The sequence below is a fragment of the Ambystoma mexicanum genome, chromosome 13 (assembly GCF_040938575.1).
Source record: "Ambystoma mexicanum isolate Mex_15411 chromosome 13, UKY_AmexF1_1, whole genome shotgun sequence".
NCBI classification, from domain to species: Eukaryota; Metazoa; Chordata; class Amphibia; order Caudata; family Ambystomatidae; genus Ambystoma; species Ambystoma mexicanum.
The window spans coordinates 737921176-737945920 of record NC_090938.1 but is presented as its reverse complement, the minus strand read 5'-3'; the positions used below and the strand labels follow the sequence as shown (position 1 = coordinate 737945920).

The window sequence follows — 24745 nt, the reverse complement described above, 5'->3', positions numbered from 1 at the left end:
ATAAGACGTCTCTTGGTATTAAGTACCCAACTCTTAATATATGCCTGTACTAACCAAGTGGCTAGAGTGGCTGAGCAGCCAGGCTCATTTTAGGAGGAAGTTATGTGAGCTGTAGAGCAGTATAAAGTAATCAGTTTATACAGAAATCCAAGAAAACCCTTTCACAAAAGGTATATTAAACTATATTTATGGATTCCAAGATGGTGGCCGGCAGAGGAGGACGTGCATAGGAGTCTATCCCCGCCGAGCCACATTTACTAGCATATCAATAAAAAGTTCAGGTGTTTAATCGCCCCAACACTAAGTAAACTCAGCGCTCTACATCCATAGCAGTACAAGAACCCGGCTGATTTAAATTTGAAAGATTTGTAACATGCACACAACAAACTTAATCTTATCCTGGCGCAGGTGATAACATGTGATAAGAAACAGAGCATGATCATGGTAGAAACAGATTGCACAGAAATTGAACCAAAGCAACAATCACCAAGTTTACTTAAATAGGCAGGTCTTTAAACCTGCTCTGAATATCAACAGAGGTTGTCTGTTTGAGGCTCAGCGGAAGACTATTACATAGTCTAGGTCCGACAACTGAGAAGCAACAATCTCCTCTCGATCTGCAATTTTTGCTAGGGATAACCAGAAGAAGTTTGTCGTCAGACCTGAGGGCTCGAGTTGGTTGGTAGCGCTTCAATTTATTAATCAAGTAAGATGGTGCCAGCCCAATCCGGTCTTCTACCGCTAACAAGTGTAATGATCGGCTGAGACCAGAAATATCGGTGTTTTTGGCTACATCAAAGACCAATCCAACACCCGCATTTTGTGCTTTTTAGAGGCGGTGGATCCGATTAGCCGGTACTCCAGCCAAAAGTCCATTGCAATAATCTAGATTGGAATTGACTAGGGCCCCGACCACCACAGCATGATCACTAATAGGAACTTAAGGTAATGCTTGACACAAAAGGCAGATGTTATACAATACCGATTGGACTTTGGCTGAGACCTGGGCATTACATCCCAGGTCATGCCAAATACAGCCAAGATTCTTTACTTTGGTGGTATACTTAAGGCTGGTACCCAAAAACTGGGGTGGAGAGGAGCATTTATTTCCTTCAAGGAGATACTTTGGCCCAAACAAGATCACCTCCGTTTTTTTTGGGTTAAGCTGTAGCCAATTTTTTTCCATCCAGGTACCAATTTCTTCTAAACACCTGCTGACCAGCTGATGGGATTCCCGTACGGCAAGGAAACGAAACGCTGGACTCTGTAACGCAGCCGGAACAAGGACGGCCCCCACGGAGCACTGTCAAGTCAGCTGAACAGTGGGACAGATGCACCAGAGACTTTAGGCACCGTGGGACAGATCGAGCAGAGCAATAGCAACGGAGGGCAGCCGGAATACGCAGCGCCCAGTCTGCAGCATTGCCTGGAAGGGCGGGAGACATAAATGTAGCCCAGACGAGCAGCCGGTACAGCGAGACCGCAGTGAGGAAGCGAGTGCGGCGGGGATCGGCAGTGTGGTCCGGACTCCTCCCACCTCCCAATATCGTCCGCCCCAACAAGCTCTATAAATAGGGCAGGGGGCACAAGCAGGAGAAACAGCACTAAGCAAAGGGAAGGCGAGAGGGACTGGCCGGTGCCTCCCCCGCCCCACACGACGTTGCCGGCTTAGACGCAAGAACCCACAAAAGTTTCCAGAAGTGGGGAAAGCGGAGGATCCAGACAGCGCCCGCCGTCGGGCATAAGGAGGTGAATACGTGCCATCAAGTGCTGTCGCCATTAGAGCCAGACGGCGGCCGCAGAGGGCAAGCACAACGTCCATCGGATCATACAGTCATCAGAGTTAGACAGCGGCCCAAGAAGGCTAATATAATGTGGGATGAACGGCGCAGGGGAAGAATACACGCAGTGAGTACACCGCACACCTCAGGGGGGGGGGGCCATACTCGAATCTCAGGAACAAAGGCCGCCACAATAAGCAGCACACACCAAATTAGCCTCTGCAAAATTTACGAAAAGTAAACTGACTAGCAGTGTGGGATCAGCCCATACAAACACAGAGACACCACTTTAAGGAACGCAGGCTCACACACCCGCTACAAGTCCAGGAGCAAGCACCTCCCACACAAGAGGGGACACAGTGAAAGCCTACCCGCAGAGTTTCACCCATAAACACCAGCCCCTGTGGCCCAATCACAAGGGCACCAATAGGAAGAGCATAAAGCAGGCTTCGGGGCCAGCAGCAGCAAAGTTCCAAACAACAAGAGCCTAACAACACACAAAAACACCCAAGGCAAACCAGTAAGCAGGCCACTGACGTCATAAAACAAAAGCGGATCCTGCATGAGATAACTGAACCTTGCATTAGGGCAAGAGCCCACAGAGTGGTCTTCAAGGGGCAATGACCCAATCTTGAAAAGGCACAGCTAGCAGGACACAATACCAGAGTAAAGAGCTGACAGAACAGACTCCAGAAAGGAAAACGCCCCTCCTCCCCCAACCAAAAAGGACAGAAACCTCAATCCCACCGGACACACATATATATACAAAGACAACCGGAGGAGAAGACACCGCCCCAGGGAGGTTGCATTGCATACAGGGGAGGCGGGAAAGGGGTCCTACCGATCACCCAATTGCACATAACCAAGTATGTAAAGCGGGATCAGAGCGCAAAAGAAGGGGTTCAGTGATAGGACCAGCACGCCAGCATTGATGTCAAAATCTAGAGCAAAAACCACAACCCCAGCTCAATCCCCCCCACCCCCCCAAAGAAAGCAGAACAGGAGCCTGAAGCAACTCTGGAATGTGGACGACTCAACCACGTCAAAAAAGGTGGAACTCTTATGTGAAACACACAAAGCAGAACGGCAAGAAATGGGGGACAGCACAATGACTAAAGAGGACTTGCAGAACTTCAGAGCCAATTTCTACTCTTCATACAGTAACAATTCCAGACGCTAAAAGAAGACACGAAGCAGTTCCTACAAGACCGAACTCGCAAAATTGGAAGAGAGGACGGACACACTTGAAAAAATAGTCCAACAAGTGGAAGAGGACACGCAGAAATTGGATGAGGTACTCAAGCAGCTGGCTCGCATCTCTAATAACCTCAAACTCCAATGTGAGGACTTGGAAAATAGATTGAGAAGATCAAACATTAGAATCCAAAATGTACCTGAATCAATAGAAGACAAAGACCTACAGAGAACAGTCAGCCAGCTCTTTGTGGAAGTACTTGAAGAGGGCGCGGAACCACAGATAATGGTAGATAGACTGCACCGAGTGGGACCAAAAAGGTCAACAGAACCAGGGGCTAGACCAAAGGATGTGCTGGCAGCCGTATCATCCTACACACAAACGGATCAAATACTAAGAAAAGCAAGATATGCAGGCCCAATGCGGATAAATGGTCAAGAAGTCCAGCTATATCGGGATCTAGCACAGTCTATGCTGCTTAAAAGAAAGAAAATAGGCCCGTAGACCAACACCTAACAGCCAACCAAGTGAAATACAGATGTCCCTTCCCTTTTGGTCTCCTCTTCACCTGGGAAGGAACTCAATACCGGTTAACATCATGCGAAGAAGGGGAACAAATCCTGGGACTACAACAGGACGAAGGGAATGGGCAGGGCCAACCACGGGGGAGAATAAAAGGACCCAACAAGCTGGAAGGATGGAAAACAGTAATGAAGAAAGGCAGGAGGGGGGAGGAAAAGATGAGGGCCATCGAATTTCGGACGTAGCACAAGTGAAAACATAAAACAAGTAGAGCATTAGCACAGGCTAGGGGCGATGTTGCACCCGGAATTCCATAACACAGGCCCAAGATTGAAGGAGGAAGAGCTTGGATGGAATCCAAAGTGGGGTTTAGGATCCCCCACAACTTCAACTTGAGGTGGATATGGGGACAGGCGTGCAGGACATTTCTTCTGGACGCTCATAGGAACCTAACCCCCCCCCCCCTCCCCAGAGGGGGAAGGGAAGTTGGGCAGAGGAGGGGGGAGGGAAATCGGCAAAGGGAGCGAGGAAAGGGATGTAAGGGTGGTGGGGAAGGCACAGAACATGCAAATGCAAAAGACAGGGGAGGCACCAGAGGAACGGGGCAGGATATAGAGGATCATGGATAGTGGAACGTTGAGACAGATAAAGATCCTGACACATAATGTCAAGGGGATGAACACCCCAATCAAAAGAAAAAAGCTAGAGCATCGAGAATGAAAGCAGACATTATTATGTATCAGGAAACCCATATAAAGAAGGGTGAGAAAGCACAGGTCAAGATAAGGGGGGGCCACTCAAATGTATCCAGCCAACGCGGACGGAAAGAGACCGGGTGTCCTCATAGTCATACAAGATAGACTCAAGGCACATGTCCAGAATTCCTTGGCCAACAAGGAGGGGCGCTACCCCTTCTTAAAAGTTAAAAATAGAAGGCAGATATCTCACGCTGGCATCGATTTATGCACCCAACACAGGGCAAGACGGATTCCTGAGAGGGACCCTCACGGGGTCCTTTTGCACTGCCGACAATTATATCAGAATCATAGACATTTTGTGAAACACACATCATGAAACCAAGAGCCTGCAACCGCCACCCCGCGGGGGAGGTGGGATGGAAAGAGGGTGTTGGGGGGGAAGCTTAAATTATTGATGTTAAGATATGTAAAACCAATAAAGATATATTTAAAAAATATATGTATTTATATATACACAAGGCACACAAGCTAATCTAAAATGCAGCAACTACCAATAACATTCAATTAAAAGAGGCATAAGATTACAAAAGGAAGAATAATGCAGGTGAGTAACATTTCATATACTTTTCATATCCAGCACACAGAGTGACTTTGTTAGGACAGTTTTTCTGAAGTCCAACTATGGGCTTAGTAAAACCATTCAAATGATGCAGTACAAGACTGCACTCTTAGTATAAGGTTGTACCACCTGAGTATAAGGTAGCACAGACAGAGTAGCCAGGCTTATTTTAGGAGGGAGAGAGGGCTGTAGAATCAGTACAAAGAAATAGTACACATGCATGTGGTCCAAAGAAACACAAACGCTATGTATTGAAAAAAAATATATAGTTTATTTAAATACAAGTAGGCCCACATAAATGGGAGAAATACGTACTATCACAGATCATAAAAACACATTATAGAAACACACAACACTATGCTCTAAACTACACAACCAAAGCATAGACCTTATTTAAAACCTAACAATATTTCTAGGTAATTCAGATTCAGTATAGGGCACACCATTCTTGAGGACTAAACCATAAGTGGCGCTCAGCAATACATCACTTAGTAAATCAACTGGACACTATACTTTTCTGAATAGTGAACACTTATTCTAGGAACAGTATAAACCTATAACTCTGATCAGGGTAACCATTATTCCAGGGGAGTTGGACCTTGGGGAGTAATATTCAAATACAGTTGCTTTTGAAGACTAAGGGAAGCAATAACTAACTTATTTTAGGATAACACAGTTATTGTTAGGACAGTTTTCCTGAAGTGCAACTAAAACCATTCAACTGATGCAGTACAATACTCCACTCTTAGTATACGGCTGTACCACCCGAGTTCATGGTAGCATAGACAGAGCAGCCAGGCTTATCTTAGGAGGGAGAGAGGGCTGTACAAATAAACTGTAATACAAATGGTCCAAATAAACACTGAAACATTATGTATTATAACAATAAATGGTGTATTTAAATACAAGTGGGCCCAGACAAATCTAGGGGTAAATAAGTACTATCACACAATTTATGCAATCACAATTATCAAAACACAACACTATGCTTGAAGGTGCACAGACCAAAGCATAAACCTTATTTGGAACACCTAACAGTAGTTCTGGGGAAGTCAAACCTTTTCATACACATTCAGTATAGGTCACACCTATTCTTGGGGAGTAAAAAAACCAATGGTTACTTTCAGAGTACATTGAGTAATGCAAGGGTAGTAGACCCTACCAGTTGTACAGTGACTCTCAATACAAATCACATAATCAGTCAACTGGACAATATACCTTTTGTGAATAGTGGAACACTTTGTCCAGGTACAGTAAAAACCTATGACTACTTTTGTGATAACACACAGTTATATTAGGTAAGACCTAAGGATGTAATATTCAATTACAGGTGCTTTTCTTTTGATTCAATGTTATGTATTGCTTGCTGTAATTGCTTGTTCCTCATGTAAAGCGCTTTGGCTAAAAGCGCTATATAAATTTAAATAAATACAAATTTTGAGATCAGTGAAACACAGATTGAGATAAGCAGCAACTCTTGTAACTTATTTTTTGGATGGCACATAGCTAACTCAAGGTAAGTAAAACCCACATACTTTTTTAGTCTCCCAAGGAGTCCAGGTTAGATCTTTCCCATTTATACAAGTAACTTATGTATGACTTATAAGGGACAGTTAGAACAACAAACTCCTCTTAGATCTGTCTAGAACAGTACAGGGAAAGCAAAACCGATTGTTACACTTTACTGAATTACAGTTATTATAGGTAGGTAACAACCTAATGCAGATTTATTCGGGACAGGCTAATAGCAAGTATGGGGAAGCAAGACCCAGTTGGCGGACACTCGTACAATGATCCTGCAGGACTAATCTGGTGAAACCAACACATAACTTTTGGGAAGAGGCACAACCCAATCACAGGAGAGTAATATACCTTCACATCTACTTTCTATTAGAATGACAAACTGTTTCTAAGGAAAGAAAGATGTTAACCATACTTTTAAGAATAGTGCATCAAACATCCAAGGCAAGTATGAACCTTTGTAACTGTTCACTCTTAGAGTTATAGCTACCAACTAACTCCTTTTCAAGTAAGTAACTTTTAAACACTGATCTTCTTTTCTAGGCAAAAGTCCCAATCCCTTAAAAGTCTTTTCCTGGTTCTTGGAGCATGAGTCGTCTCAGTGGCAGAAGGGGGGGGTTACTAGGGACTAGTACACAGACAGTGTCAGAATAGGTTCTTAAGTAGCAAAAGTCAGAGTTCCTTAGGAAGACTGGGCAAACGGGTGAGTACTTTACTTCTAGGGTTAGAAGATGGTCCAGGGGCTTCGCAGAAGACAGACACCCTAGCAGGATTCTAGCATTGGGACTGGGTGCACTGGATGAGAGGCCTCCCAATCACAGAAAACACCCCACAGCTACACAGAAATCCTAAAAGACGTAAGGTAAGTACATAGCCAAGCCAACACAGTACCTCAGCATTGAAGAAGATTTTGCAGCAGGAGGACTTCAGGATCTGCAGCCAAAAACCTGGTCAGTGGATTCCTTGTCGTGGTGACTGAACACGACAAGGACCTTGGAAGAGACTTTGGAGCAGGGATCAATGAAGAAGGCTCTAGGCAAGGTTTGCCTCGCAGCTGAACGTGGTTCTGAATATTTGGAGCCTTTAACATGAGCACAGAAGACAGAAAATCACAGTTGAATTCTCGTTCTTACAAAGGTCCAGCACTCTGGTGAGGGGACTTTTCGGACTCTATTTGTTTCTCTGGAGATACACCAGGATGCCCACAAAGTTTCAGCAAGATTCAGAATTCGGAAGACTGTGCATAGGGTATTGCAGCAACGCAAGGTGGTAGCAACACGCGGGATGGCTCAAAATGTAGGTCTTCTCGATTCTAGTGGGTCTTGCCAGTCTCTGGGGCGGGGTCTTCGTTTTGGGAGTCCCCAGGTCGATTGGAAGGAAGGGCTACAGCAGGCTCCGGTTACACAGCAGGCTCTCCGGTCACTGGAAATCGTTTCAGTCGCTTTTCCTTCATCATCCTCTTCGGTTTCGGTTCCAGTGGTTGACTTGTCTTCAGCTTCCAGGTTTGCAGTATTTAACAGGAACTACAGCACAACTTCTGCATTCTCTCCCTTCATTTTACAAGGGGTGGCATAGTTGTCCAATCAGAACAGCCAGTCCCCCACTGGGATTTGTACCCATTCACGCAAGGAGGAAGACAAAGGGCTGTGGAGTTTTGGACTCCTCCCTTGCTTCCTGCCCTCACAGACAGGCTGGAGCCTGGGTGGGGAGTCCAGGGGACTCCTGCCAAAGATTTAAAAAAATTAAAAAAAATTTCACAAAGGAATTTCCCGCCCTGGATATCAGGGGAAGGAACAAGAAAGGACAAGAAACACAAAAATTGCGAAATAAGAAGACAGGGGCCATTTTGGTAAAATGAGCACACTTGGGTGCCTTTACTGCAGCTGTGAACACAGTCCACGGTAAAGGTGCACCAAATTAATACAAGGTATCACTGCCATTGAAGTTAAGCTTGTCCCTGTAACAGAATAAAAGGTGCAGACCTTAAAGTATTTAAACCGAAACAGCTGTATTTAAATATGTCCTACAGAGAACAATCTCAATGAGCGATTTCACAGGAACCCTGATTGGATGGTGGGGTGTGCCTCCTTTCTACCCAATGGGAACTGTAGTTCTCTGAAGGTTAGCCAGAGAAAGTTAAAAGACGAGCCCCTAAGGTCAACCCAGCAACAACAGGCACTTATTGCCAATAAGTTGTTAAAGAGGATAACTTTAAAAAGACACTATGGAGAGACAAAAATATGACACCCATTAAAAAAAGAGTAAAAGATTCTGTGAGTTTGGAAAAAGTTTCCCACTCACAGAGGTATTAAGGAAAAATATCCCACTAGTAAAGCAAAATGTTCTAGGGTTGACCCAGGTCGGGAAGATTTACCATTTCTATGAAAATCTTACACAACACTAGTCCCTTCCAGATTAAGGAACAGGAGGATCTAATCCTCACCAGAATGGTAAAGGCACCCATGGATGCTCATTTTACCAAAAGGGCCCTGTCTTGTTTTTTCACCATTTTAGTGTTCCTTGTACTTTCTTGTTCCTTCCCCTGATATCCAGGGCGGTAAATTCCTTTGTGTGATTTCTATCTTCAGCGGGAGTCCTTTGGACTCCCCGCCCAGGCTCCAGGGTGTCTGAAGGCAGGAAGCGAGGGAGGAGTCCAAAACTCTGCAGCCCTTTGTCTTCCAGTCAGAGTGTGAGATTTCAGTTCAAACTGGAAGGCAGGCTGTCCTGGAAGGATTGCCAAGCCCCCAAGTTTGAATGTTGCAAGGCTGTTTGATTGACTGGGTTACTGCATAAGAGTCTGAACCTGGAAGATGAAGAGGTATTCAACCACTGGAACTAAACTCAAAGAGGAAGATGAAGATTTTTGCAGCTGAAACGATTTACAGCGACCGAAGAGCCTGCTGTGTAACGGGAGCATGCTGTAGCCCTTCCTTCCAATCGATCCGGGGACTCCGGAACGACGACCCCGAGCCAGAGCCTGGTGAGAACCACTAGACTCAAGGAGACCTGCATTTTGAGCTATCCCATGCCATACAGTGACATTTCGGGGCTGCAATACCCAACTACCCTGGGACCTCGAGCAATTGTTGCTGGTGCACCGTCTTCTGGATTCCGAAATTCACGGAAACTTCATGGGCATCCTGGTGGATCGAATCAGGTCTGAAAAGTCGCCCCCTTAGTGGAGTGCAGGACCTTTGCAACAACGAGAATCCGACAAGCGATATTTTGTCTTCTTCTGTGCTCCTGAAAAAGGTGCCAAATCCACAGAACCGCATCCAGTCACAAGGAAAACCTTGCCTAGAGTCTTCCCAGTCATCCTTGCTGCAAAAGTCCTTCCAGTGTCCTGTCTTCTTACTAAAGGAATTCAACCACCAGATGTTTGGCTGCAGATCCTGAAGTTCACCTGCTGCAAAATCTTCTTCTTTGCTGGGGTACTGTGCTGGCTTGGTTATTTTACCTACCTTAAACCTTTGCGATTTCCGTATAGCTTTGGAGTGTTTTCTGTGATTGGGAGGCCACTCATCCAGTTCACCCAGGCCCCTGCGGAATCCTCCTAGGTGTCTTCTGTGGACCCTCAACTAACTTTAAAGTAAAGTACTTACTTGTTCTACCATTCTTCCTTAGGAACTCTGACCTTTGCTACTTAATAACCTATCCTGACCCACCTGTTGGAACTTGACCCTAATGACCCCACTTCTGCCACTGAGAACACTCATTCTCCAAGAATAAGGGAAAGACTTCTAAGGATTGGGCCTTTTGCCTAGAAAAGAGAATAAGTGTTTTAAAGATACTTACTTGCAAAGGAATTTGGTCGGTAACCATAATTCTGAGAGTGACCAGTTACAAATGTTGTTACTTAACTTGAATGTGTTTGCACTATTCTGAAAAGTATATATAAAGTGAAGTTACGCACCTGCAAATTGGTTGTGCCTCTTTTTATTTATTTATTGACCGGTCATTTATGTAATCCTTCCTTAGAAGGGAGCAATATTAAAGCAACACACAAATACCTTCAAAATGCACACTTAATTCCTAAATCAGCAAGCACGCATTGGGGATGCCACGCAGACACTTCCTACACCCTCAGGTGACATGAATAGTTAGGACACTGTGGACATTGATATGTTACTATTAGCTTTTAGAATAGCACTGAGATGTGTCAAAGAAAAGGTTATTAAGAACAAACAAGGGATCACAAATATTCTTAAACATTGTCAGAGGAGAGATGAGTCTTTCAGAGAAACAGACTAGGCCAAAGTCAATAGGCAAAAGTCTATGTAGCTTAAGCACTTCTTGTAGGTAAGTAGAAAAGTCTTTGCACAATGTTTTAGAAGTCTTTAGTGAAGAAGAAGAATCAATGTAGGGCCACAAGCTGTTCGGCTTGTGAAGAGTAGAAACAAATCTACAACAAGAGGTAAGTTCTCTTAGACTTTACAGTACCTTTAGTTAGAAGAAGAGTAGCAGATGACTTCTGTTCCTGTGCAGCTCTGCATATCCTGGTGTTTCTTGTCCTCAGTCGTGGGGACAAGAGGCAGGACTTGTGCGGACTCCTGCAATGTAATAGGATGGTTACCGACAGCAACCAGCTATCTTCAAACAAGTGGCAATTCGCGCCTACCACATACAGCACCACTGCGGTTCCTGGATGTCGAGACCGACTTTCCTTGCATCTGGGGTCCAGCACTCTGTTAAGGTGGCTCAGGATCGGTCAGTCCTGCCTCCTGGGAGTCCAGAGGATCTTCCTGGAGCTCTTGGTTATCTTAAAAGCAACACACACAAACTGGTGTTCCTCTCCCTGGTAGTTCGGTTTCCAGCAGCAACTCTGTGGAAATTCAACCAGCTCCGAGACGGAGCCACCTGGACTTACTTTGGAGTCGATTGGTCCCACCAACTCAAAGGGAGAAGTCGTCCTTGCAGGGGGCTTCTCTGTCGATACGAATTGGAGTTTCAGCACAGCAGCAGGGCTTCACCGGGCAAACCAACGGCCCAGGAGTTGCAGCAGGCGTCTCTTCAAGTTCTTCTTCGATTTCTTCGTCCAGTTGTCGACTCTGCCTTTCAAGCCAAAAAGCCTTGCCTTTTATGCAGGTTTCTCCCATTCATTCCAGCCTGGATGTCAGTCACCCAGCAGTATCACTGTAGCCAGACAATCATCTAGGAATGCATTCTTGTCTCCTAGGAGACAAAGCACATGGAGTTTCTGGCACCTCCCTCACTTCCTGCTCTCACCAGACACCGTGGAGCCAGAGACAGGCTTCACTCGTGAATCCCGCCAAAGACAAAACGAACAAAGGGACCAAACCTGGTTTGGCACGCAGAGTAAATCTCAAGAAGGACCTTTCCACAAAGAAATGGCGAGCAAAGAAGAACGGGGCCATTTTGACAAAAAGGGCACCCAAGGGTGCTTTACTGCAGCTGCGAATGCAGCCCGCGATAATAAACACACAACGGTAGTAAAAAGTGAACCACTGCCACCAGCCATTCATCGAGGGAAGGGTAACATAAAAATGTTACATGAGAAGCTAGACAAAGGGGATACTAGGTAACCCTTCCAGCACCCTACTGTAAGATAGTGTGTGCTGGGTCTAGAAATTTTAAAGTAAAGTCAATATCACTGTACTGCTCTTGGAAACATTAGTTATCCAAGAGAAAGGTAGTTAAACCATTGGGAAAATCTGGAACACTTCCTGTGGCACTACACTGAAGGTGCTGTGAGCTACAATGTAAAAAGATGCCTATGGAGTTTGTCCAAAAACCAAAAGAAACGCAGAGCAAAATCACATTAAAATACATGAGAGACTGGGAAAAAGGGCCTCACTCTCTCCAGGTAAAACTAAAAAAGTCCTAGAGTCCAGCAAATGAGTTGGGGGTCTCTAAGGTAGAAAGGAATTAGCACATTTCTGAGAATTCTCCCTAACAGTCTATGTACCTTCAAGCATAATGTGTTTATATGATCTGTGATAGTACTTATTTCCCCAAGCCTTATCTAGGCCTACCTGCATTTAAATAAACCATTTATTTGTTACAATACATAGTGTTTCAGTGTTTCTTTGGACCATTTGTATTACAATTTCATTTTCACTGATTCTACAGCCCCCTCTCCCTCCTAAAATAAGCCTGGCTGCTCTGTCTACGCTACCCTATATTCAGGTGGTACAGCCTTGTACTGCGAGTGGAGTCTTGTACTGCCTCAATTGAATGGTTTTACTAAGCCCTTAGCTGGACTTCAAAAAAACTGTCCTAACACCGGTGAAGAAATATTGTGGCATGGCAATTTTAGAGTATATGGTACTCAATATGGTATTAAGCTATAAAATGCAAGGTGTACGAGACTATAAAAAAGAAAGCAAAATAAAAGTATCCATAGCCACAAGCCCATCCTGGACACATCATGCAAGTAACCACAAAGTTGCTGAAAACAAAGTTATAGGGATACAAAGAACTTTAATGTGGAGAAGAGCCTTAGGGACTGATCAGTGCCCCCAAAACAGACGTGCTTAGCAAGGTAGATGGAGATAAAAGGCGTTGCCTACCTCCAAAATCTGCAGACTTCAGCTGTACCCTACTGTAGCTTTCGCACCAGGGTGCGAGTGGGTGGATATCACTCACCTGGGCATTAACATCTACCTGCCCCGTGGACAGCAAGTATTTCAGCATTTCAAGGTTTCCACTTTTGGCAGCATGGTGCAAACACGTGGACCCATCTTCTTCCTAAGGAAATCAAAGTCCAGTTGGAGAAATACAAACCAGAGGAGAGTGAGAAAGTGGGATTTGGGTATCACGGCAGGCGGTGGTAACTTAAACAACAATATTCATGGTTTTGCTTTTTACACTAGGAGTTCATCAGCTAGCATTTACAAATTGCAACACAACAATGCAGCAGAACTAGGCAGATGAGTGATTCACATGAGGGGTGGGAGACGGGACAGGGCTTGGGGAAGTGAAATTAAAATGCTCTTGAAGATTTATCAATTAAACCACAAAGTCATTTTCAAATAGACCATGAGGTACTGCAAGCACTCAATCAAGTTTCACTTTTTAATTTCAGGAAAATATAATGCGATTATATTAGTTTCTCAAGGTACACTTTTGCCTTGACAAAGCCTCTCCTGGCAAAACACTAACAGAAGTGAAACTGGCTGGAGTGTCAGCTTTGGTGGGTTACATAGAAACACACAATGGCTCTTAAGCATGCTTAGGTGAGAGGCATTTGGAAGCCAACAAGGCCCACGTGGGAAAACTGTACATATCCTACCCACTAAGTACATGGCCTACAGAGATGAGATACTGACCCTTAACAGGACCCAAGACCATGATCTGGATCCCCAGCTGCCTTCCACCTGTAAATTATGTCTTGAGTAGCTCAAATTGTTTTTTTCTAATATCAAGCTTCATGCTGGACTCCAGCCTCTAAGCACAGGACTGGAGTTCGAATGCATGCTTCTCTGCGTTTTGTTTCAAACTCGTGCAAGTGGCCCCGAGCTATCCTCACGGCCTGAGGATGTTCTTATCTACGTCTATATAAAACAGGACAAAACAACAACTTCAGAGAACCCTACTCCACGGTCGGGGGTGGACCTGAATACTTTAGATACACAAAGGAGAAAGGTATAGGTCTATTACCACATCAATGTCTCATTGGTCAAAAATAGAGGTAATTCATAAAATACAGAAACACCTGAAAAAATTGATATCCTGCACACCTCTTTATGGTATCAAAATATAAATTCATTTATTCAAAATGATTCTCTTAAAAACATTATTCTTTTTATAAACCGATTTTTAAACATCATTTTCTAAAAAGTAGTACACGCCCATATCCAAACCTTGACCAGCTTCTAACTGAAGGAAATCAACTGTATCAATCAAATACATCACATACAACACATTACAACATATAAACGCAGACCATACATATAATACACATTTTTTTCATCATTAATTGTTTCTGAGAATGAAATCCCAACATTTTTCTGTTCACGAAATCTTCAATGACGGAACATTCATCAGGGGAGATTCTGTTGGAGAAGTGGATTCCTTCAACATCAATGATTCAAGGACTAAACAAAGCTTCACATGAAAGTGAGTATCTAAACACCTGAAAACAAATAGAAATACCTATATTAATGGCCATGAGCAAATTGCTCCCACATAGAACAAACTAGCCAATATCCTACCGTGTTAGGATAGGCCAGTTATCATATACTGATTTATAAAACTTCAAAGACTATTTACCTTTAAATGATTATAAAGTCTTCTGCTACTTTCTTCTTCACATTGGTTGCACAGTGCTTGAACGTATCAAGTACTTGAAGTACACATCATGCTTGTAAATAGCATCAGAGACCCCAAACAAATTTCTGCAAGAAACAGAACCAACACCACATATGTTACAACATAATAGTATAAAATGCTCACACAACTACTGCTAATATTTAGAGAAAGCTCATTTACCTGGGTGTTTCGCCATCCTCTAGACAATGCTAAAAGAGTCCATCCATTGCTGGACACCCGATTCCAAAACACGGTCAACGGTACCAATTAATTCATAAATTCCTAAAACGACACATAGAATAAGCCGTTACCTTAAAGGGCGGCACTAGAAACAATCCAGAAATAAAGTATGAACAAACCCGGGAAAGGATACTCAACACTCTAACTTGCCCAAGTGAATGTGAATCATGGTTGTAAACACGGTAAAGGAACGCTGTGTGACATAAGACAAGTAATCTAGTGTAATAAACAAACGACTTATTACTTTGCATTCACCCGCATTTTCAAATTGCAATCGGACGTACCACTCTGACTTCCCCACAGTGAGTATGTACCACGGTAATCAACCCAGTAGTAGAACACCTCGCGTTCACCCATATTTTCAATATGTAATGGGCACCCCGCGTATCTCTCCGAGGGGCTAGTTTTAGTAATAGTCATAGAATTAACAGCACACGATATCTTGAACGCACCTTTTCCGAAGCTTGAGTCTTCATAAGAAAAACAGAGCATACTGCCAGAAATGCTCGCGCATCTCGATAGCTGCTTTATATGCTCTATGGAAACAAAAGGCGGGCTATCAAATATATGAAACGCCCGAAGTGTTAAGAGCGCCATGTTTGAACGTCAGCCAAACTGTAGTAAACTGCATGAATCCCTAATGCCTCATAATCAACTGACATCCCTCAAACGGGAAATATATACAAGGGTCCTCGGGAAAAACATTCAGAACTATACTGGAGATCACGAAAATGATATTAACCCAAAGTTTCAACTGTCAAAGGTACTCTGTACAACTCAAAGGTATTTGAACCAGCTCTTGAAAGCCGAACTCAACGTAAGCTAATACAAACAAAGCGAATTAACGGTTACAGCATTACTAACAGCAACCTGATGTCATTAAATATTGAAACAATCCACACTTCATTCAATAATGAAAAATGGTGGGTATATCACAGAAAATGAGTTGCATGGATTCTACCCCGAGCTAATAGCATATGAAGCATTCGATCCCATTACATGTAGAGTATCTTATTATTGTGCACGGCATGGAAAAATGAGAAAGCATCAGTACATACAATATTTCAAAAGTAATTCTTTGTTCTAGAAAGAACATCGTGAAGCACATCACAATTTCACATGGTGCCAATCAATTCCTTCATTCAGCCCAGTAATATGACTTTGGATTTTAAAAATAATTTTTTGCTCAAAATTAGCCAATTTGCGATCAGTGTCATTTTTGTTCGCACCAGTAACTTTCTTTAAAATAATCCATTGGAAATGTTCATGACTGTGTTCATTTTCTACGAAATGCTTTACCATCGGTGCAGTTAATACTTTATTTTTAATACAGCTCCGATGTTCAATCATCCTGATGCGTCATTTTCTATTGGTCTTGCCGATATATTTCAAACCACAAGGACACGTGATCATATAAATGACATTTTCTGTGTTACAATTCGTCATCTCCCCTAATACCCAGTCCATTTCTAGACCAATATTAACATGGGTCGCTTCCTTAGTAAATCTGCACATGGTACATTGGCCACATGGAAAATGGCCTTTGACAGAAGGGAAACCCCAAAGGGTGGTTTGGCGGGGCACAGATGTCTGTATTTCAGAGATGTCATTCCTTACCAACAACTTTTTTAGATTCTGGCTTCGTTTAAATGCCATAAGTGGAGGAGGATTAGCATTATTCTTATAGACTCTCTTCCAGGTTTTTTGGATGATGCTTTTAATCTTATAAGACAGATTTGAAAAAGTATTCACAAATACTATCCCAGTTCTTTTGTCTGGTTTCTTCCTTTGCTCAAGTAAAGCCTCACAGTTATTATTATAAGCCCTTTTGGCCGATGTCCTGATTAACTGTTTGGGATAGCCTTTCTCAGTGAGTTTGTTGATCAGAGTATCCACACTCTTGCAATAGTCTTCTTTTAGGCTGCTATTTCTCTTAAGCCTAATAAATTGACCAAATGGAAGGTTAGATTTAATATGTTTGGCATGATGACTAGAATACTCTAGAAGGGCATTTTTGTCAGTGCTTTTACTGTAAGGTCTTACTTTCAACAACCCCGATGATGAAATATGGTAATGTCAAGAAAATTAATATCTTCCTCTCCTATATCTTTGGTGAATTTAAGATATCTATGTTGGGTGTTGAGCCAATCTACAAACAAAGCAGCCTCTTCCTTAGAACCATCCCAAATAATGAAAACATCATCTATGTACCTCAGCCACTTCCGTAGATGAATACCAAAGGGATTGTTTTCGGAATTGATCACAGTTTTTTCAAAGAATTCAACATACAGGTTAGCTAAATTCGGGGCCATAGCTGCCCCCATTGCTGTACCTTCTACCTGTTGGTAAAACCTCCCTTGGAATTGAAAAAAGTTCTTAGTTAAAGCAAACTCTGTACACCACATGATGAAAGCATTGCTAACTGGATGTCCATCCACTCGATTGCGCCGAATATCCTCTACCACTTCTAAGGTTGCTCTTTGAGGTATTACTGTATACAAAGATTGTATGTCAAGTACGCCCCGGGGTGAACTCAAGATTAAACAAAGCCAGAATCTAAAAAATATGTTGGTAAGGAATGACATCTCTGAAATACAGACATCTGTGCCCCGCCAAACCACCCTTTGGGGTTTCCCTTCTGTCAAAGGCCATTTTCCATGTGGCCAATGTACCATGATATACTAAGGAAGCGACCCATGTTAATATTGGTCTAGAAATGGACTGGGTATTAGGGGAGATGACGAATTGTAACACAGAAAATGTCATTTATATGATCACGTGTCCTTATGGTTTGAAATATATCGGCAAGACCAACAGAAAATGTCGCATCAGGATAATTGAACATCGGAGCTGTATTAAAAATAAAGTATTAACTGCACCGATGGTAAAGCATTTCGTAGAAAACGAACAGTCATGAAAATTTCGAATGGATTATTTTAAAGAAAGTTACTGGTGCGAACAAAAATGACACCGATCGCAGATTGGCTAATTTTGAGCAAAAAATGATTTTTAAAATCAGTCATATTACTGGGCTGAATGAAGGAATTTATTGGCACCATGTGAAATTGTGATGTGCTTCACGATGTTCTTTCTAGAACAAAGAATTACTTTTGAAATATTGTATGTACTGATGCTTTCTCGTTTTTCCATGCCGTGCACAATAAAAAATGTAATGGGATCGAATGCTTCATATGCAATTGACTCAGGGTAGTATCCATGCAACTCATTTTCTGTGTTATACCCACCATTTTTCATTATTGAATGAAGTGTGGATTGTTTCAATATTTAATGACATCAGGGTGCTGTTAGTAATGCTGTAACCGTTCATTCGGTTTGTTTGTATTAGCTTACGTTGAGTTCGGCTTTCAAGAGCCGGTTCGAATACCTTTGAGTTGTACAGAGTACCTTTCACAGTTGAAACTTTGGGTTAATATCGTTTTCGTGATCTCCAGTATAGTTCTGAATCTTTTTCCCCGAGGAACCTTGTGTATATTTCCCGTTTGAGGGATGTTGTCAGTTGATTATGAGGCATTAGGGATACATGCAGTATTATTTACTACAGTTTGGCCGCCGTTCAAACATGGCGCTCTTAACACTTCGGGCGTTTCATATATTTGATAGCCCGCCTTTTGTTTCCATAGAGCATATACTGCAGCTATCGAGATGAGCGAGCATTTCTGGCAGTACGCTCTGTTTTTCCTATGAAGACTCAAGCTTCGGAAAAGGTGCGTTTAAGATATTGTGTGCTGTTAATTCTATGACTAGTACTAAAACTAGCCCCTCAGAGAGATATGCGAGGTGCCCATTACATATTGAAAATATGGGTGAACGCGAGGTGTTCTACTACTGGGTTGATTACCGTGGTACATACTCACTGTGGGGAAGTCAGAGTGGTACGTCCGATTGCAATTTGAAAATGCGGGTGAATGCAAAGTAATAAGTAGTTTGTTTATTACACTAGATTACTTGTCTTATGTCACACAGCGTTCCTTTACCGGGTTTACAACCGTGATTCACATTCACTTGGGCAAGTTAGAGTGTTTATGAGTATACTTTCCCGGGTTTGTTCATACTTTATTTCTGGATTGTTTCTAGGGCCGCCCTTTAAGGTAACAGCTTATTCTATATGTCGTTTTAGGAATTTATGAATTAATTGGTACCGTTGACCGTGTTTTGGAATCAGGTGTCCAGCAATGGATGGACTCTTTTAGCATGGTCTATAGAATGGCGAGAAACCCAGGTAAATTAGCTTTCTCTAAATATTAGCAGTAGTTGTGTGAGCATTTTATACTATTATGGTGTAACATAGGTGGTGTTGGCTCTGTTTCTTGCAGAAATGTGTTTGGCGTCTCTGATGCTATTTACAAGCATGATGTGTACTTTAAGTACATAATACGTTCAAGCACTGTGCAACCAATGTGAAGAAGAAAGTTGCAGAAGACTTTATAATCATTTAAAGGTAAATAGTCTTTGAAGTTTTATAAATCAGTATATGATAACTGGCCTATCCTAACGTGGTAGGATATTAGCAAGTTTGTTCTATGTGGGAGCAATTTGCTCATGGCCATTAATATAGGTATTTCTATTTGTTTTTAGGTGTTTAGATACTCACTTTCATGTGAAGCTTTGTTTAGCCCTTGAATCATTGATGTTGAAGGAATCCACTTCTCCAACAGAATCTCCCCTGATGAATGTTCCGTCATTGAAGATTTAGTGAACAGAAACATGTTGGGATTTCATTCTCAGAAACAATGAATGATGAAAAAAATGTGTATTATATGTATGGTCTGAGTTTAAATGTTGTAATGTGTTGTATGTGATGTATATGATTGATACAGTTGATGTCCTTCAGTTAGGAGCTGGTCAGGGTTTGGATATGGGTGTGTACTACTTTTTAGAAAATGATGTTTAAAAATCGGTTTATAAAAAGAATGTTTTTAAGAGAAAATCATTTTGAATAAATGAATTTATATTTTGATACCATAAAGAGGTGTGCAGGATATCATTTTTTTCAGGTGTTTCTGTATTTTATGAATTACCTCTATTTTTGGCCAATAAGACATTGATGTTGTAATAAAACTATACCTTTCTCCTTTGTGTATCTAAAAAAAAAGAAAAAAAAAGATGTTCTTATCTAAACACCTTGGTGCCATCTCCTGAACCCTTATTCAGTTCAGAAAGCACTACTGGGAGGGCATCAAGAGCCCACATGGGGACTTGCAGGACGGGAATGCATTCAGGGTGTTGAACTGAGGGGGGCGCCCTGTAAAAAACGAGATGCGAAAAGCTACACATTGGGAACCCAGGTGAGGGGTTATGGGATCAGAGGTATATAAGAAATAGGGAAAGGGAATGATGAGAGTTAAAACTAGGCCTTGAAAGACCGATTGTTAGGGGAGTTTTCCTAAAGTCCACTTCAGGTAAAACTTGATAAAACTATCCCTTTGGTATACAGGTCCCCAACTCTTAGTATTAGTCCGTACTAGTCATGCAACCTTGATAGAGTGGCAGAGAAGTCTGGCTTATCATAAGAGGAAGATGTGGGCTGCAGGTAAGTACACTAAACCCAGTTAACACAGTAGTTCAAAGAAACACTTACACAGATAATGTTATATTAAAATATATATTTATTATATTTACACAAGAAATGTCTTAAAATACTTAGATCACTTAACCAACATGCATGCTTTAATGATAGTTGCTCGCTGTTAAAATTGGTACGGCTTATCGTTTCTACCGCACGTTAAGAGTAAAAATATACAGTAAATGTATTTAGTTAGCAAAGCCACATAAAAAAGTCTTTTAGAAAGGGAAAAGGTTAGTTAGTCCTACAGTAGCAGAGCTTAACATTCTAGAGACACTTTCTTGGAACACTAACGCTTTTAAAGTCCAATTTCTAACTAGCAGCAAAAGTCAGTTCAGAGAGAGCTCAAAAGTCTCACGAAGCAGTAGAACAGCAAAGGTTCCTTAGAATACTACTTTTAGTCTCAAGAAAGATATCTGAAGAGTTAAAGGCATGGTCTAGTAAACATTTTTATTGTCCCTACGGGTCGGCCATGTTTTTTTAAGCCTAAGTGGCTCGATTTTAGAAAACTTTCCTATGGACCTTACCCGAGTTTTCGTCCATTAAACGCACGCGAAAACAAGCACCAGGGAGCCGCCATTTTCTGATAATCCTATCTTTTCCCCCCATCGCCCTGGCTGACCTGCTTTTGCGGCACTAAATCAATTCCCCCGCCCCTGAGCCTGTCATCAGCAGACTCGTACCGCCCATTTCCCAACGCCAAAGCACGTCTCGTGTCAACATTCGCTGCGCTTCAGCTAATGACGTGTCGCCATGGAAATGGCAGGACGCCTCTTTCCTCAATAAGTATAAACAGACCGTTTCACAACACACAGCAGCAGATTTTCGATTCCATTCCTCTCTTTGTGCTACTTTGAGTATTCTGTGACTCGTTTCAGTGCTCTGGTCAGCTACCTTCGCCGCTTGTAGCCCGTGTGAACACCTGTACCATCTCGGTAAATTATTTTACTCCGTTTACCACACAATGGCTACAATAATGCCCTACATGTACGAGCCTGAGTATACCGAGGAGGAACTACTGGAAAGGGAAGCACGCGAAAACGATGGGGATTCGGACGGCAGTTGGCAGGACGAATCAACAGATGAAGAGCCTGGGCCTATTCGAATGGACGGTGTCTCCACCTGGTGCACATGCAATCGGTGCGAGCTAATGCCAACGGAGGACGAGAACTGCTGCTGCCGAGAAAACTCGGGATGCCTGGCCTACATTTCGGAAGGCTAGCCACGACCGCAATGCATCACCGAGCTGCCAGACTTCAGGGCAGCCTGCCTCACACGGGCCGTGTTGAGAATAATGATGGTGCTTATGCACAAACTTCGCGCAACTGTTCGTCCTCGTAATCCGAGTAACGAGTAAGTATACTCTGCTCGTCATGCCACTCCTATTTCATGTTGTTCTACTATATCCAAAATTACATCTACATATCATTGTAATGCATGTAAGTCGTTCAATAGTGTGCATTGTCTAGATAGCATGTGTCCGTGCAGAATGCCATTAGTTACAAGAATTGTCATTGACAACAAACGTTTATTAAACTTATCTTGGTCATTTAAAAACAGTTTGTTTCATTCCTTTTCACAGGTGGTACAGGCTGGTGGCCTATCGTTCCTTTACATGGTGGCTCCACGGGAGGCTTGGACACCGCGTTCGAAGAGTGATACCCGCCTGTGCCGTTCGTGCCATTAGAGAAATGTTCCCGAGTGACAGCGGTCAGTACAGGGGATTTTCTCTCGCTGTGCTGCAACCTGACCTGTATAATCTTTAAAGTCTTGTATTTTTGTGTCATGAAAATAAGATACAAAATAAAACACCACATATATTTTAACAACGTTTGTTTCGATTTTTTAAATGAATCAAGTGTGTCTCCATTCAAGGATGGACGTCAGACATCTGTGCGCCGAATGGGTGAAGGTCTGGTCGCTGTGAAGCACGGTGGCCACTGTCTATCTAAGCTAACATAACATTCTCGATAATGCATGCACTAAATAACACTTGTTCAAAGTCTTTCAGTAGGTTATGTCTCTATAAAAGTCACACATATATCTATACTAACAATTACCATTGGATTATACAGGCCTTACGGTCTTGACCACTATAATACACCGGTTGAAGTGTGGGTCTGTGCTCACAAGAATCTCCGGTATGTGGCATTTGTTATTGATAAGCAACGATATACTATCATCGATATAAAGGCGATATACTATATATTGATATAAAGGCGGTTTGCGCCAGTGGATGAGCGCTGGCATGGGGGGCTGTCAGGGGCGCGAAAGGCCAAGGTGCCAAACTACATGTACACTTCAAAAGGTATCCCACGCCAAGGGGCCATCGGTCACATGGCCTCCTCAGACCCCGTGTCTCCAGGCAGGCCTCCCCTGAGGCAGGCCGCCCCCCTGCAATCCACATAAGTGTGTCTCCATTCAGTTGTGTTCCGGTGCCTTATCTGCACGCCCCAGGCCCATCCATTCCACCCCCCTATATCAAAGGCGGTTCGCGCCGGTGGATGCGCGCTGGCATGGGGGGCTGTCAGGGGCGCGAAAGGCCAAGGTGCCAAACTACATGTACACTTCAAAAGGTGTCCCACGCCAAGGGGCCATTGTTCACATGGCCCCTTGGCCATGTGAACAATGTTCAGACCCCGTGTCTCCAGGCAGGCCTCCCCTTGAAGCAGGCCGCCCCCCCTAAGACCAATACATACATACATCATTCATTCACAAACACACCCCTGTTTCTAATACTTTATAAACCACTTGATATGTCTCATGAGAACATCTTTGTGCTTTGCAAGTCAACTCCTGAACGTGTTACGTGGCAACCACTGAGATCTACGCTAATCTGCTCGTCGTCGTGCTATCCGTGAACTTCTGTGACCGCTTAGAGCAAACCCATCAGTGTGCTACCTGTGGCCACCCACCTATTCTCCTGCAACATACTGCTCTGCTTGCTGAATCCAACTGTTTGCTGGTCAAGGTAAGGCCATGTATCCTAGTCATATTTCGCAGATTTTTAAATTTCTATCTATTTGCGAGTTGAGTACACAATAGTGCTATGTTCATTGGTCTCATTGCTATTGACTTGAGTTTCCATTGCTATGCTATCAATAGATCTATTTATATCTGTGTCTATTGTCATCGAATTGCACCCTTCGGGGGTCCAGTCTATAATGTAAGCATGTTTCCTTCTCGTGCAATACAGAACATCCAAGGGATGAGTCACATGTTCAGTTTTTAGTCACATAATTTATACATTTCTGCAACTTATGCAAATACTAAGCCGCACATAATGAACTGGTATAGTTCCTCATTGATCATTGTATGATTCATTTACTTTTGTATGAAATCTTTATTCTTGAAGATTGTATAATAATGTCGATATTTACTTTTCAGATTTATCAACAATGCCTGCATGTTCGATTAGCGGTTGCCCTTCGAAGACCCATGCTAAATCTGAAGGCACTACAATGCATGTATTCCCGAAAACTATTGATCGAATAAGAGAATGGGTCAGACATTGCGGATATCCACTGGATGAGCTGGAAAGTAGAGTCCAACAATTTTTACAGGACAAGAGGGAGGGGTGATCGATACCGCATCTGCAGCCGGCACTTTTCCTTGGACATGTACACAACATCTTCGGTAACAAAGAAGAATAAACGGCGAACGACACGGAAATTGCTCGAAAACGCTATTCCCACTCTATTCGTCCACATTCCGCCACCGGTGAGACAAGTGTCCGGATTTAGCTTTAGGCCTTGCGGTAGTGTGTAGGTATCCGAACGGATTAATTGATATTGTAGGTGTTCTATCCCTTGTAATAATTTCGATATTGATATGAGTGTATAGTTTTTTGAATAATGACATTTACCAATATATTCTTTTTCGATTTCATAACCCACAAACGCAATGTATATATATGGGAACAGGGAACTGTGCTGTATTGAGCATTTTACAAGTATTCTGTCGCCTTACATGGCTATTTTTAATATTGGCATTTCATTATCATCATTAATTTACCTTTACAACTTCTTGACTATCCCTTGAATCTGAAGCAAGAACATTCTACATCCTTGACGTGGTCGCAGTTATCAACCACTTCTAGCGCGTATCAGGTAATCTTACTAGGCTAATCCGCTACAGACTTGTTTTATGCATGTCAAGTAATATTTTTATTTTATCGTGTAATCATTTTACCGAATGTTTGGTTAGTGCATTCCAATTGATATACACCTTAGTTATCGTCCACTGGTGTTTGTTTTCAGTTATAATTAGTGTTATCCATACTAATGCAAGTACTGTCTTTCAGGGAGATGCTGA

General features: G+C 42.7%; 1 protein-coding gene across 1 annotated transcript in view; it reads right to left on the bottom strand.

The window, feature by feature from the left end:
* EHMT2 (euchromatic histone lysine methyltransferase 2) overlaps positions 1–24745 on the bottom strand; it is a 346377-nt gene that overhangs the window by 108820 nt on the left and 212812 nt on the right. The window contains exon 18 of the mRNA XM_069635011.1: positions 12943–13044. Within this exon, the coding sequence (XP_069491112.1) occupies positions 12943–13044 (102 nt within the window). The remainder of the gene's footprint in view (positions 1–12942; positions 13045–24745) is intronic.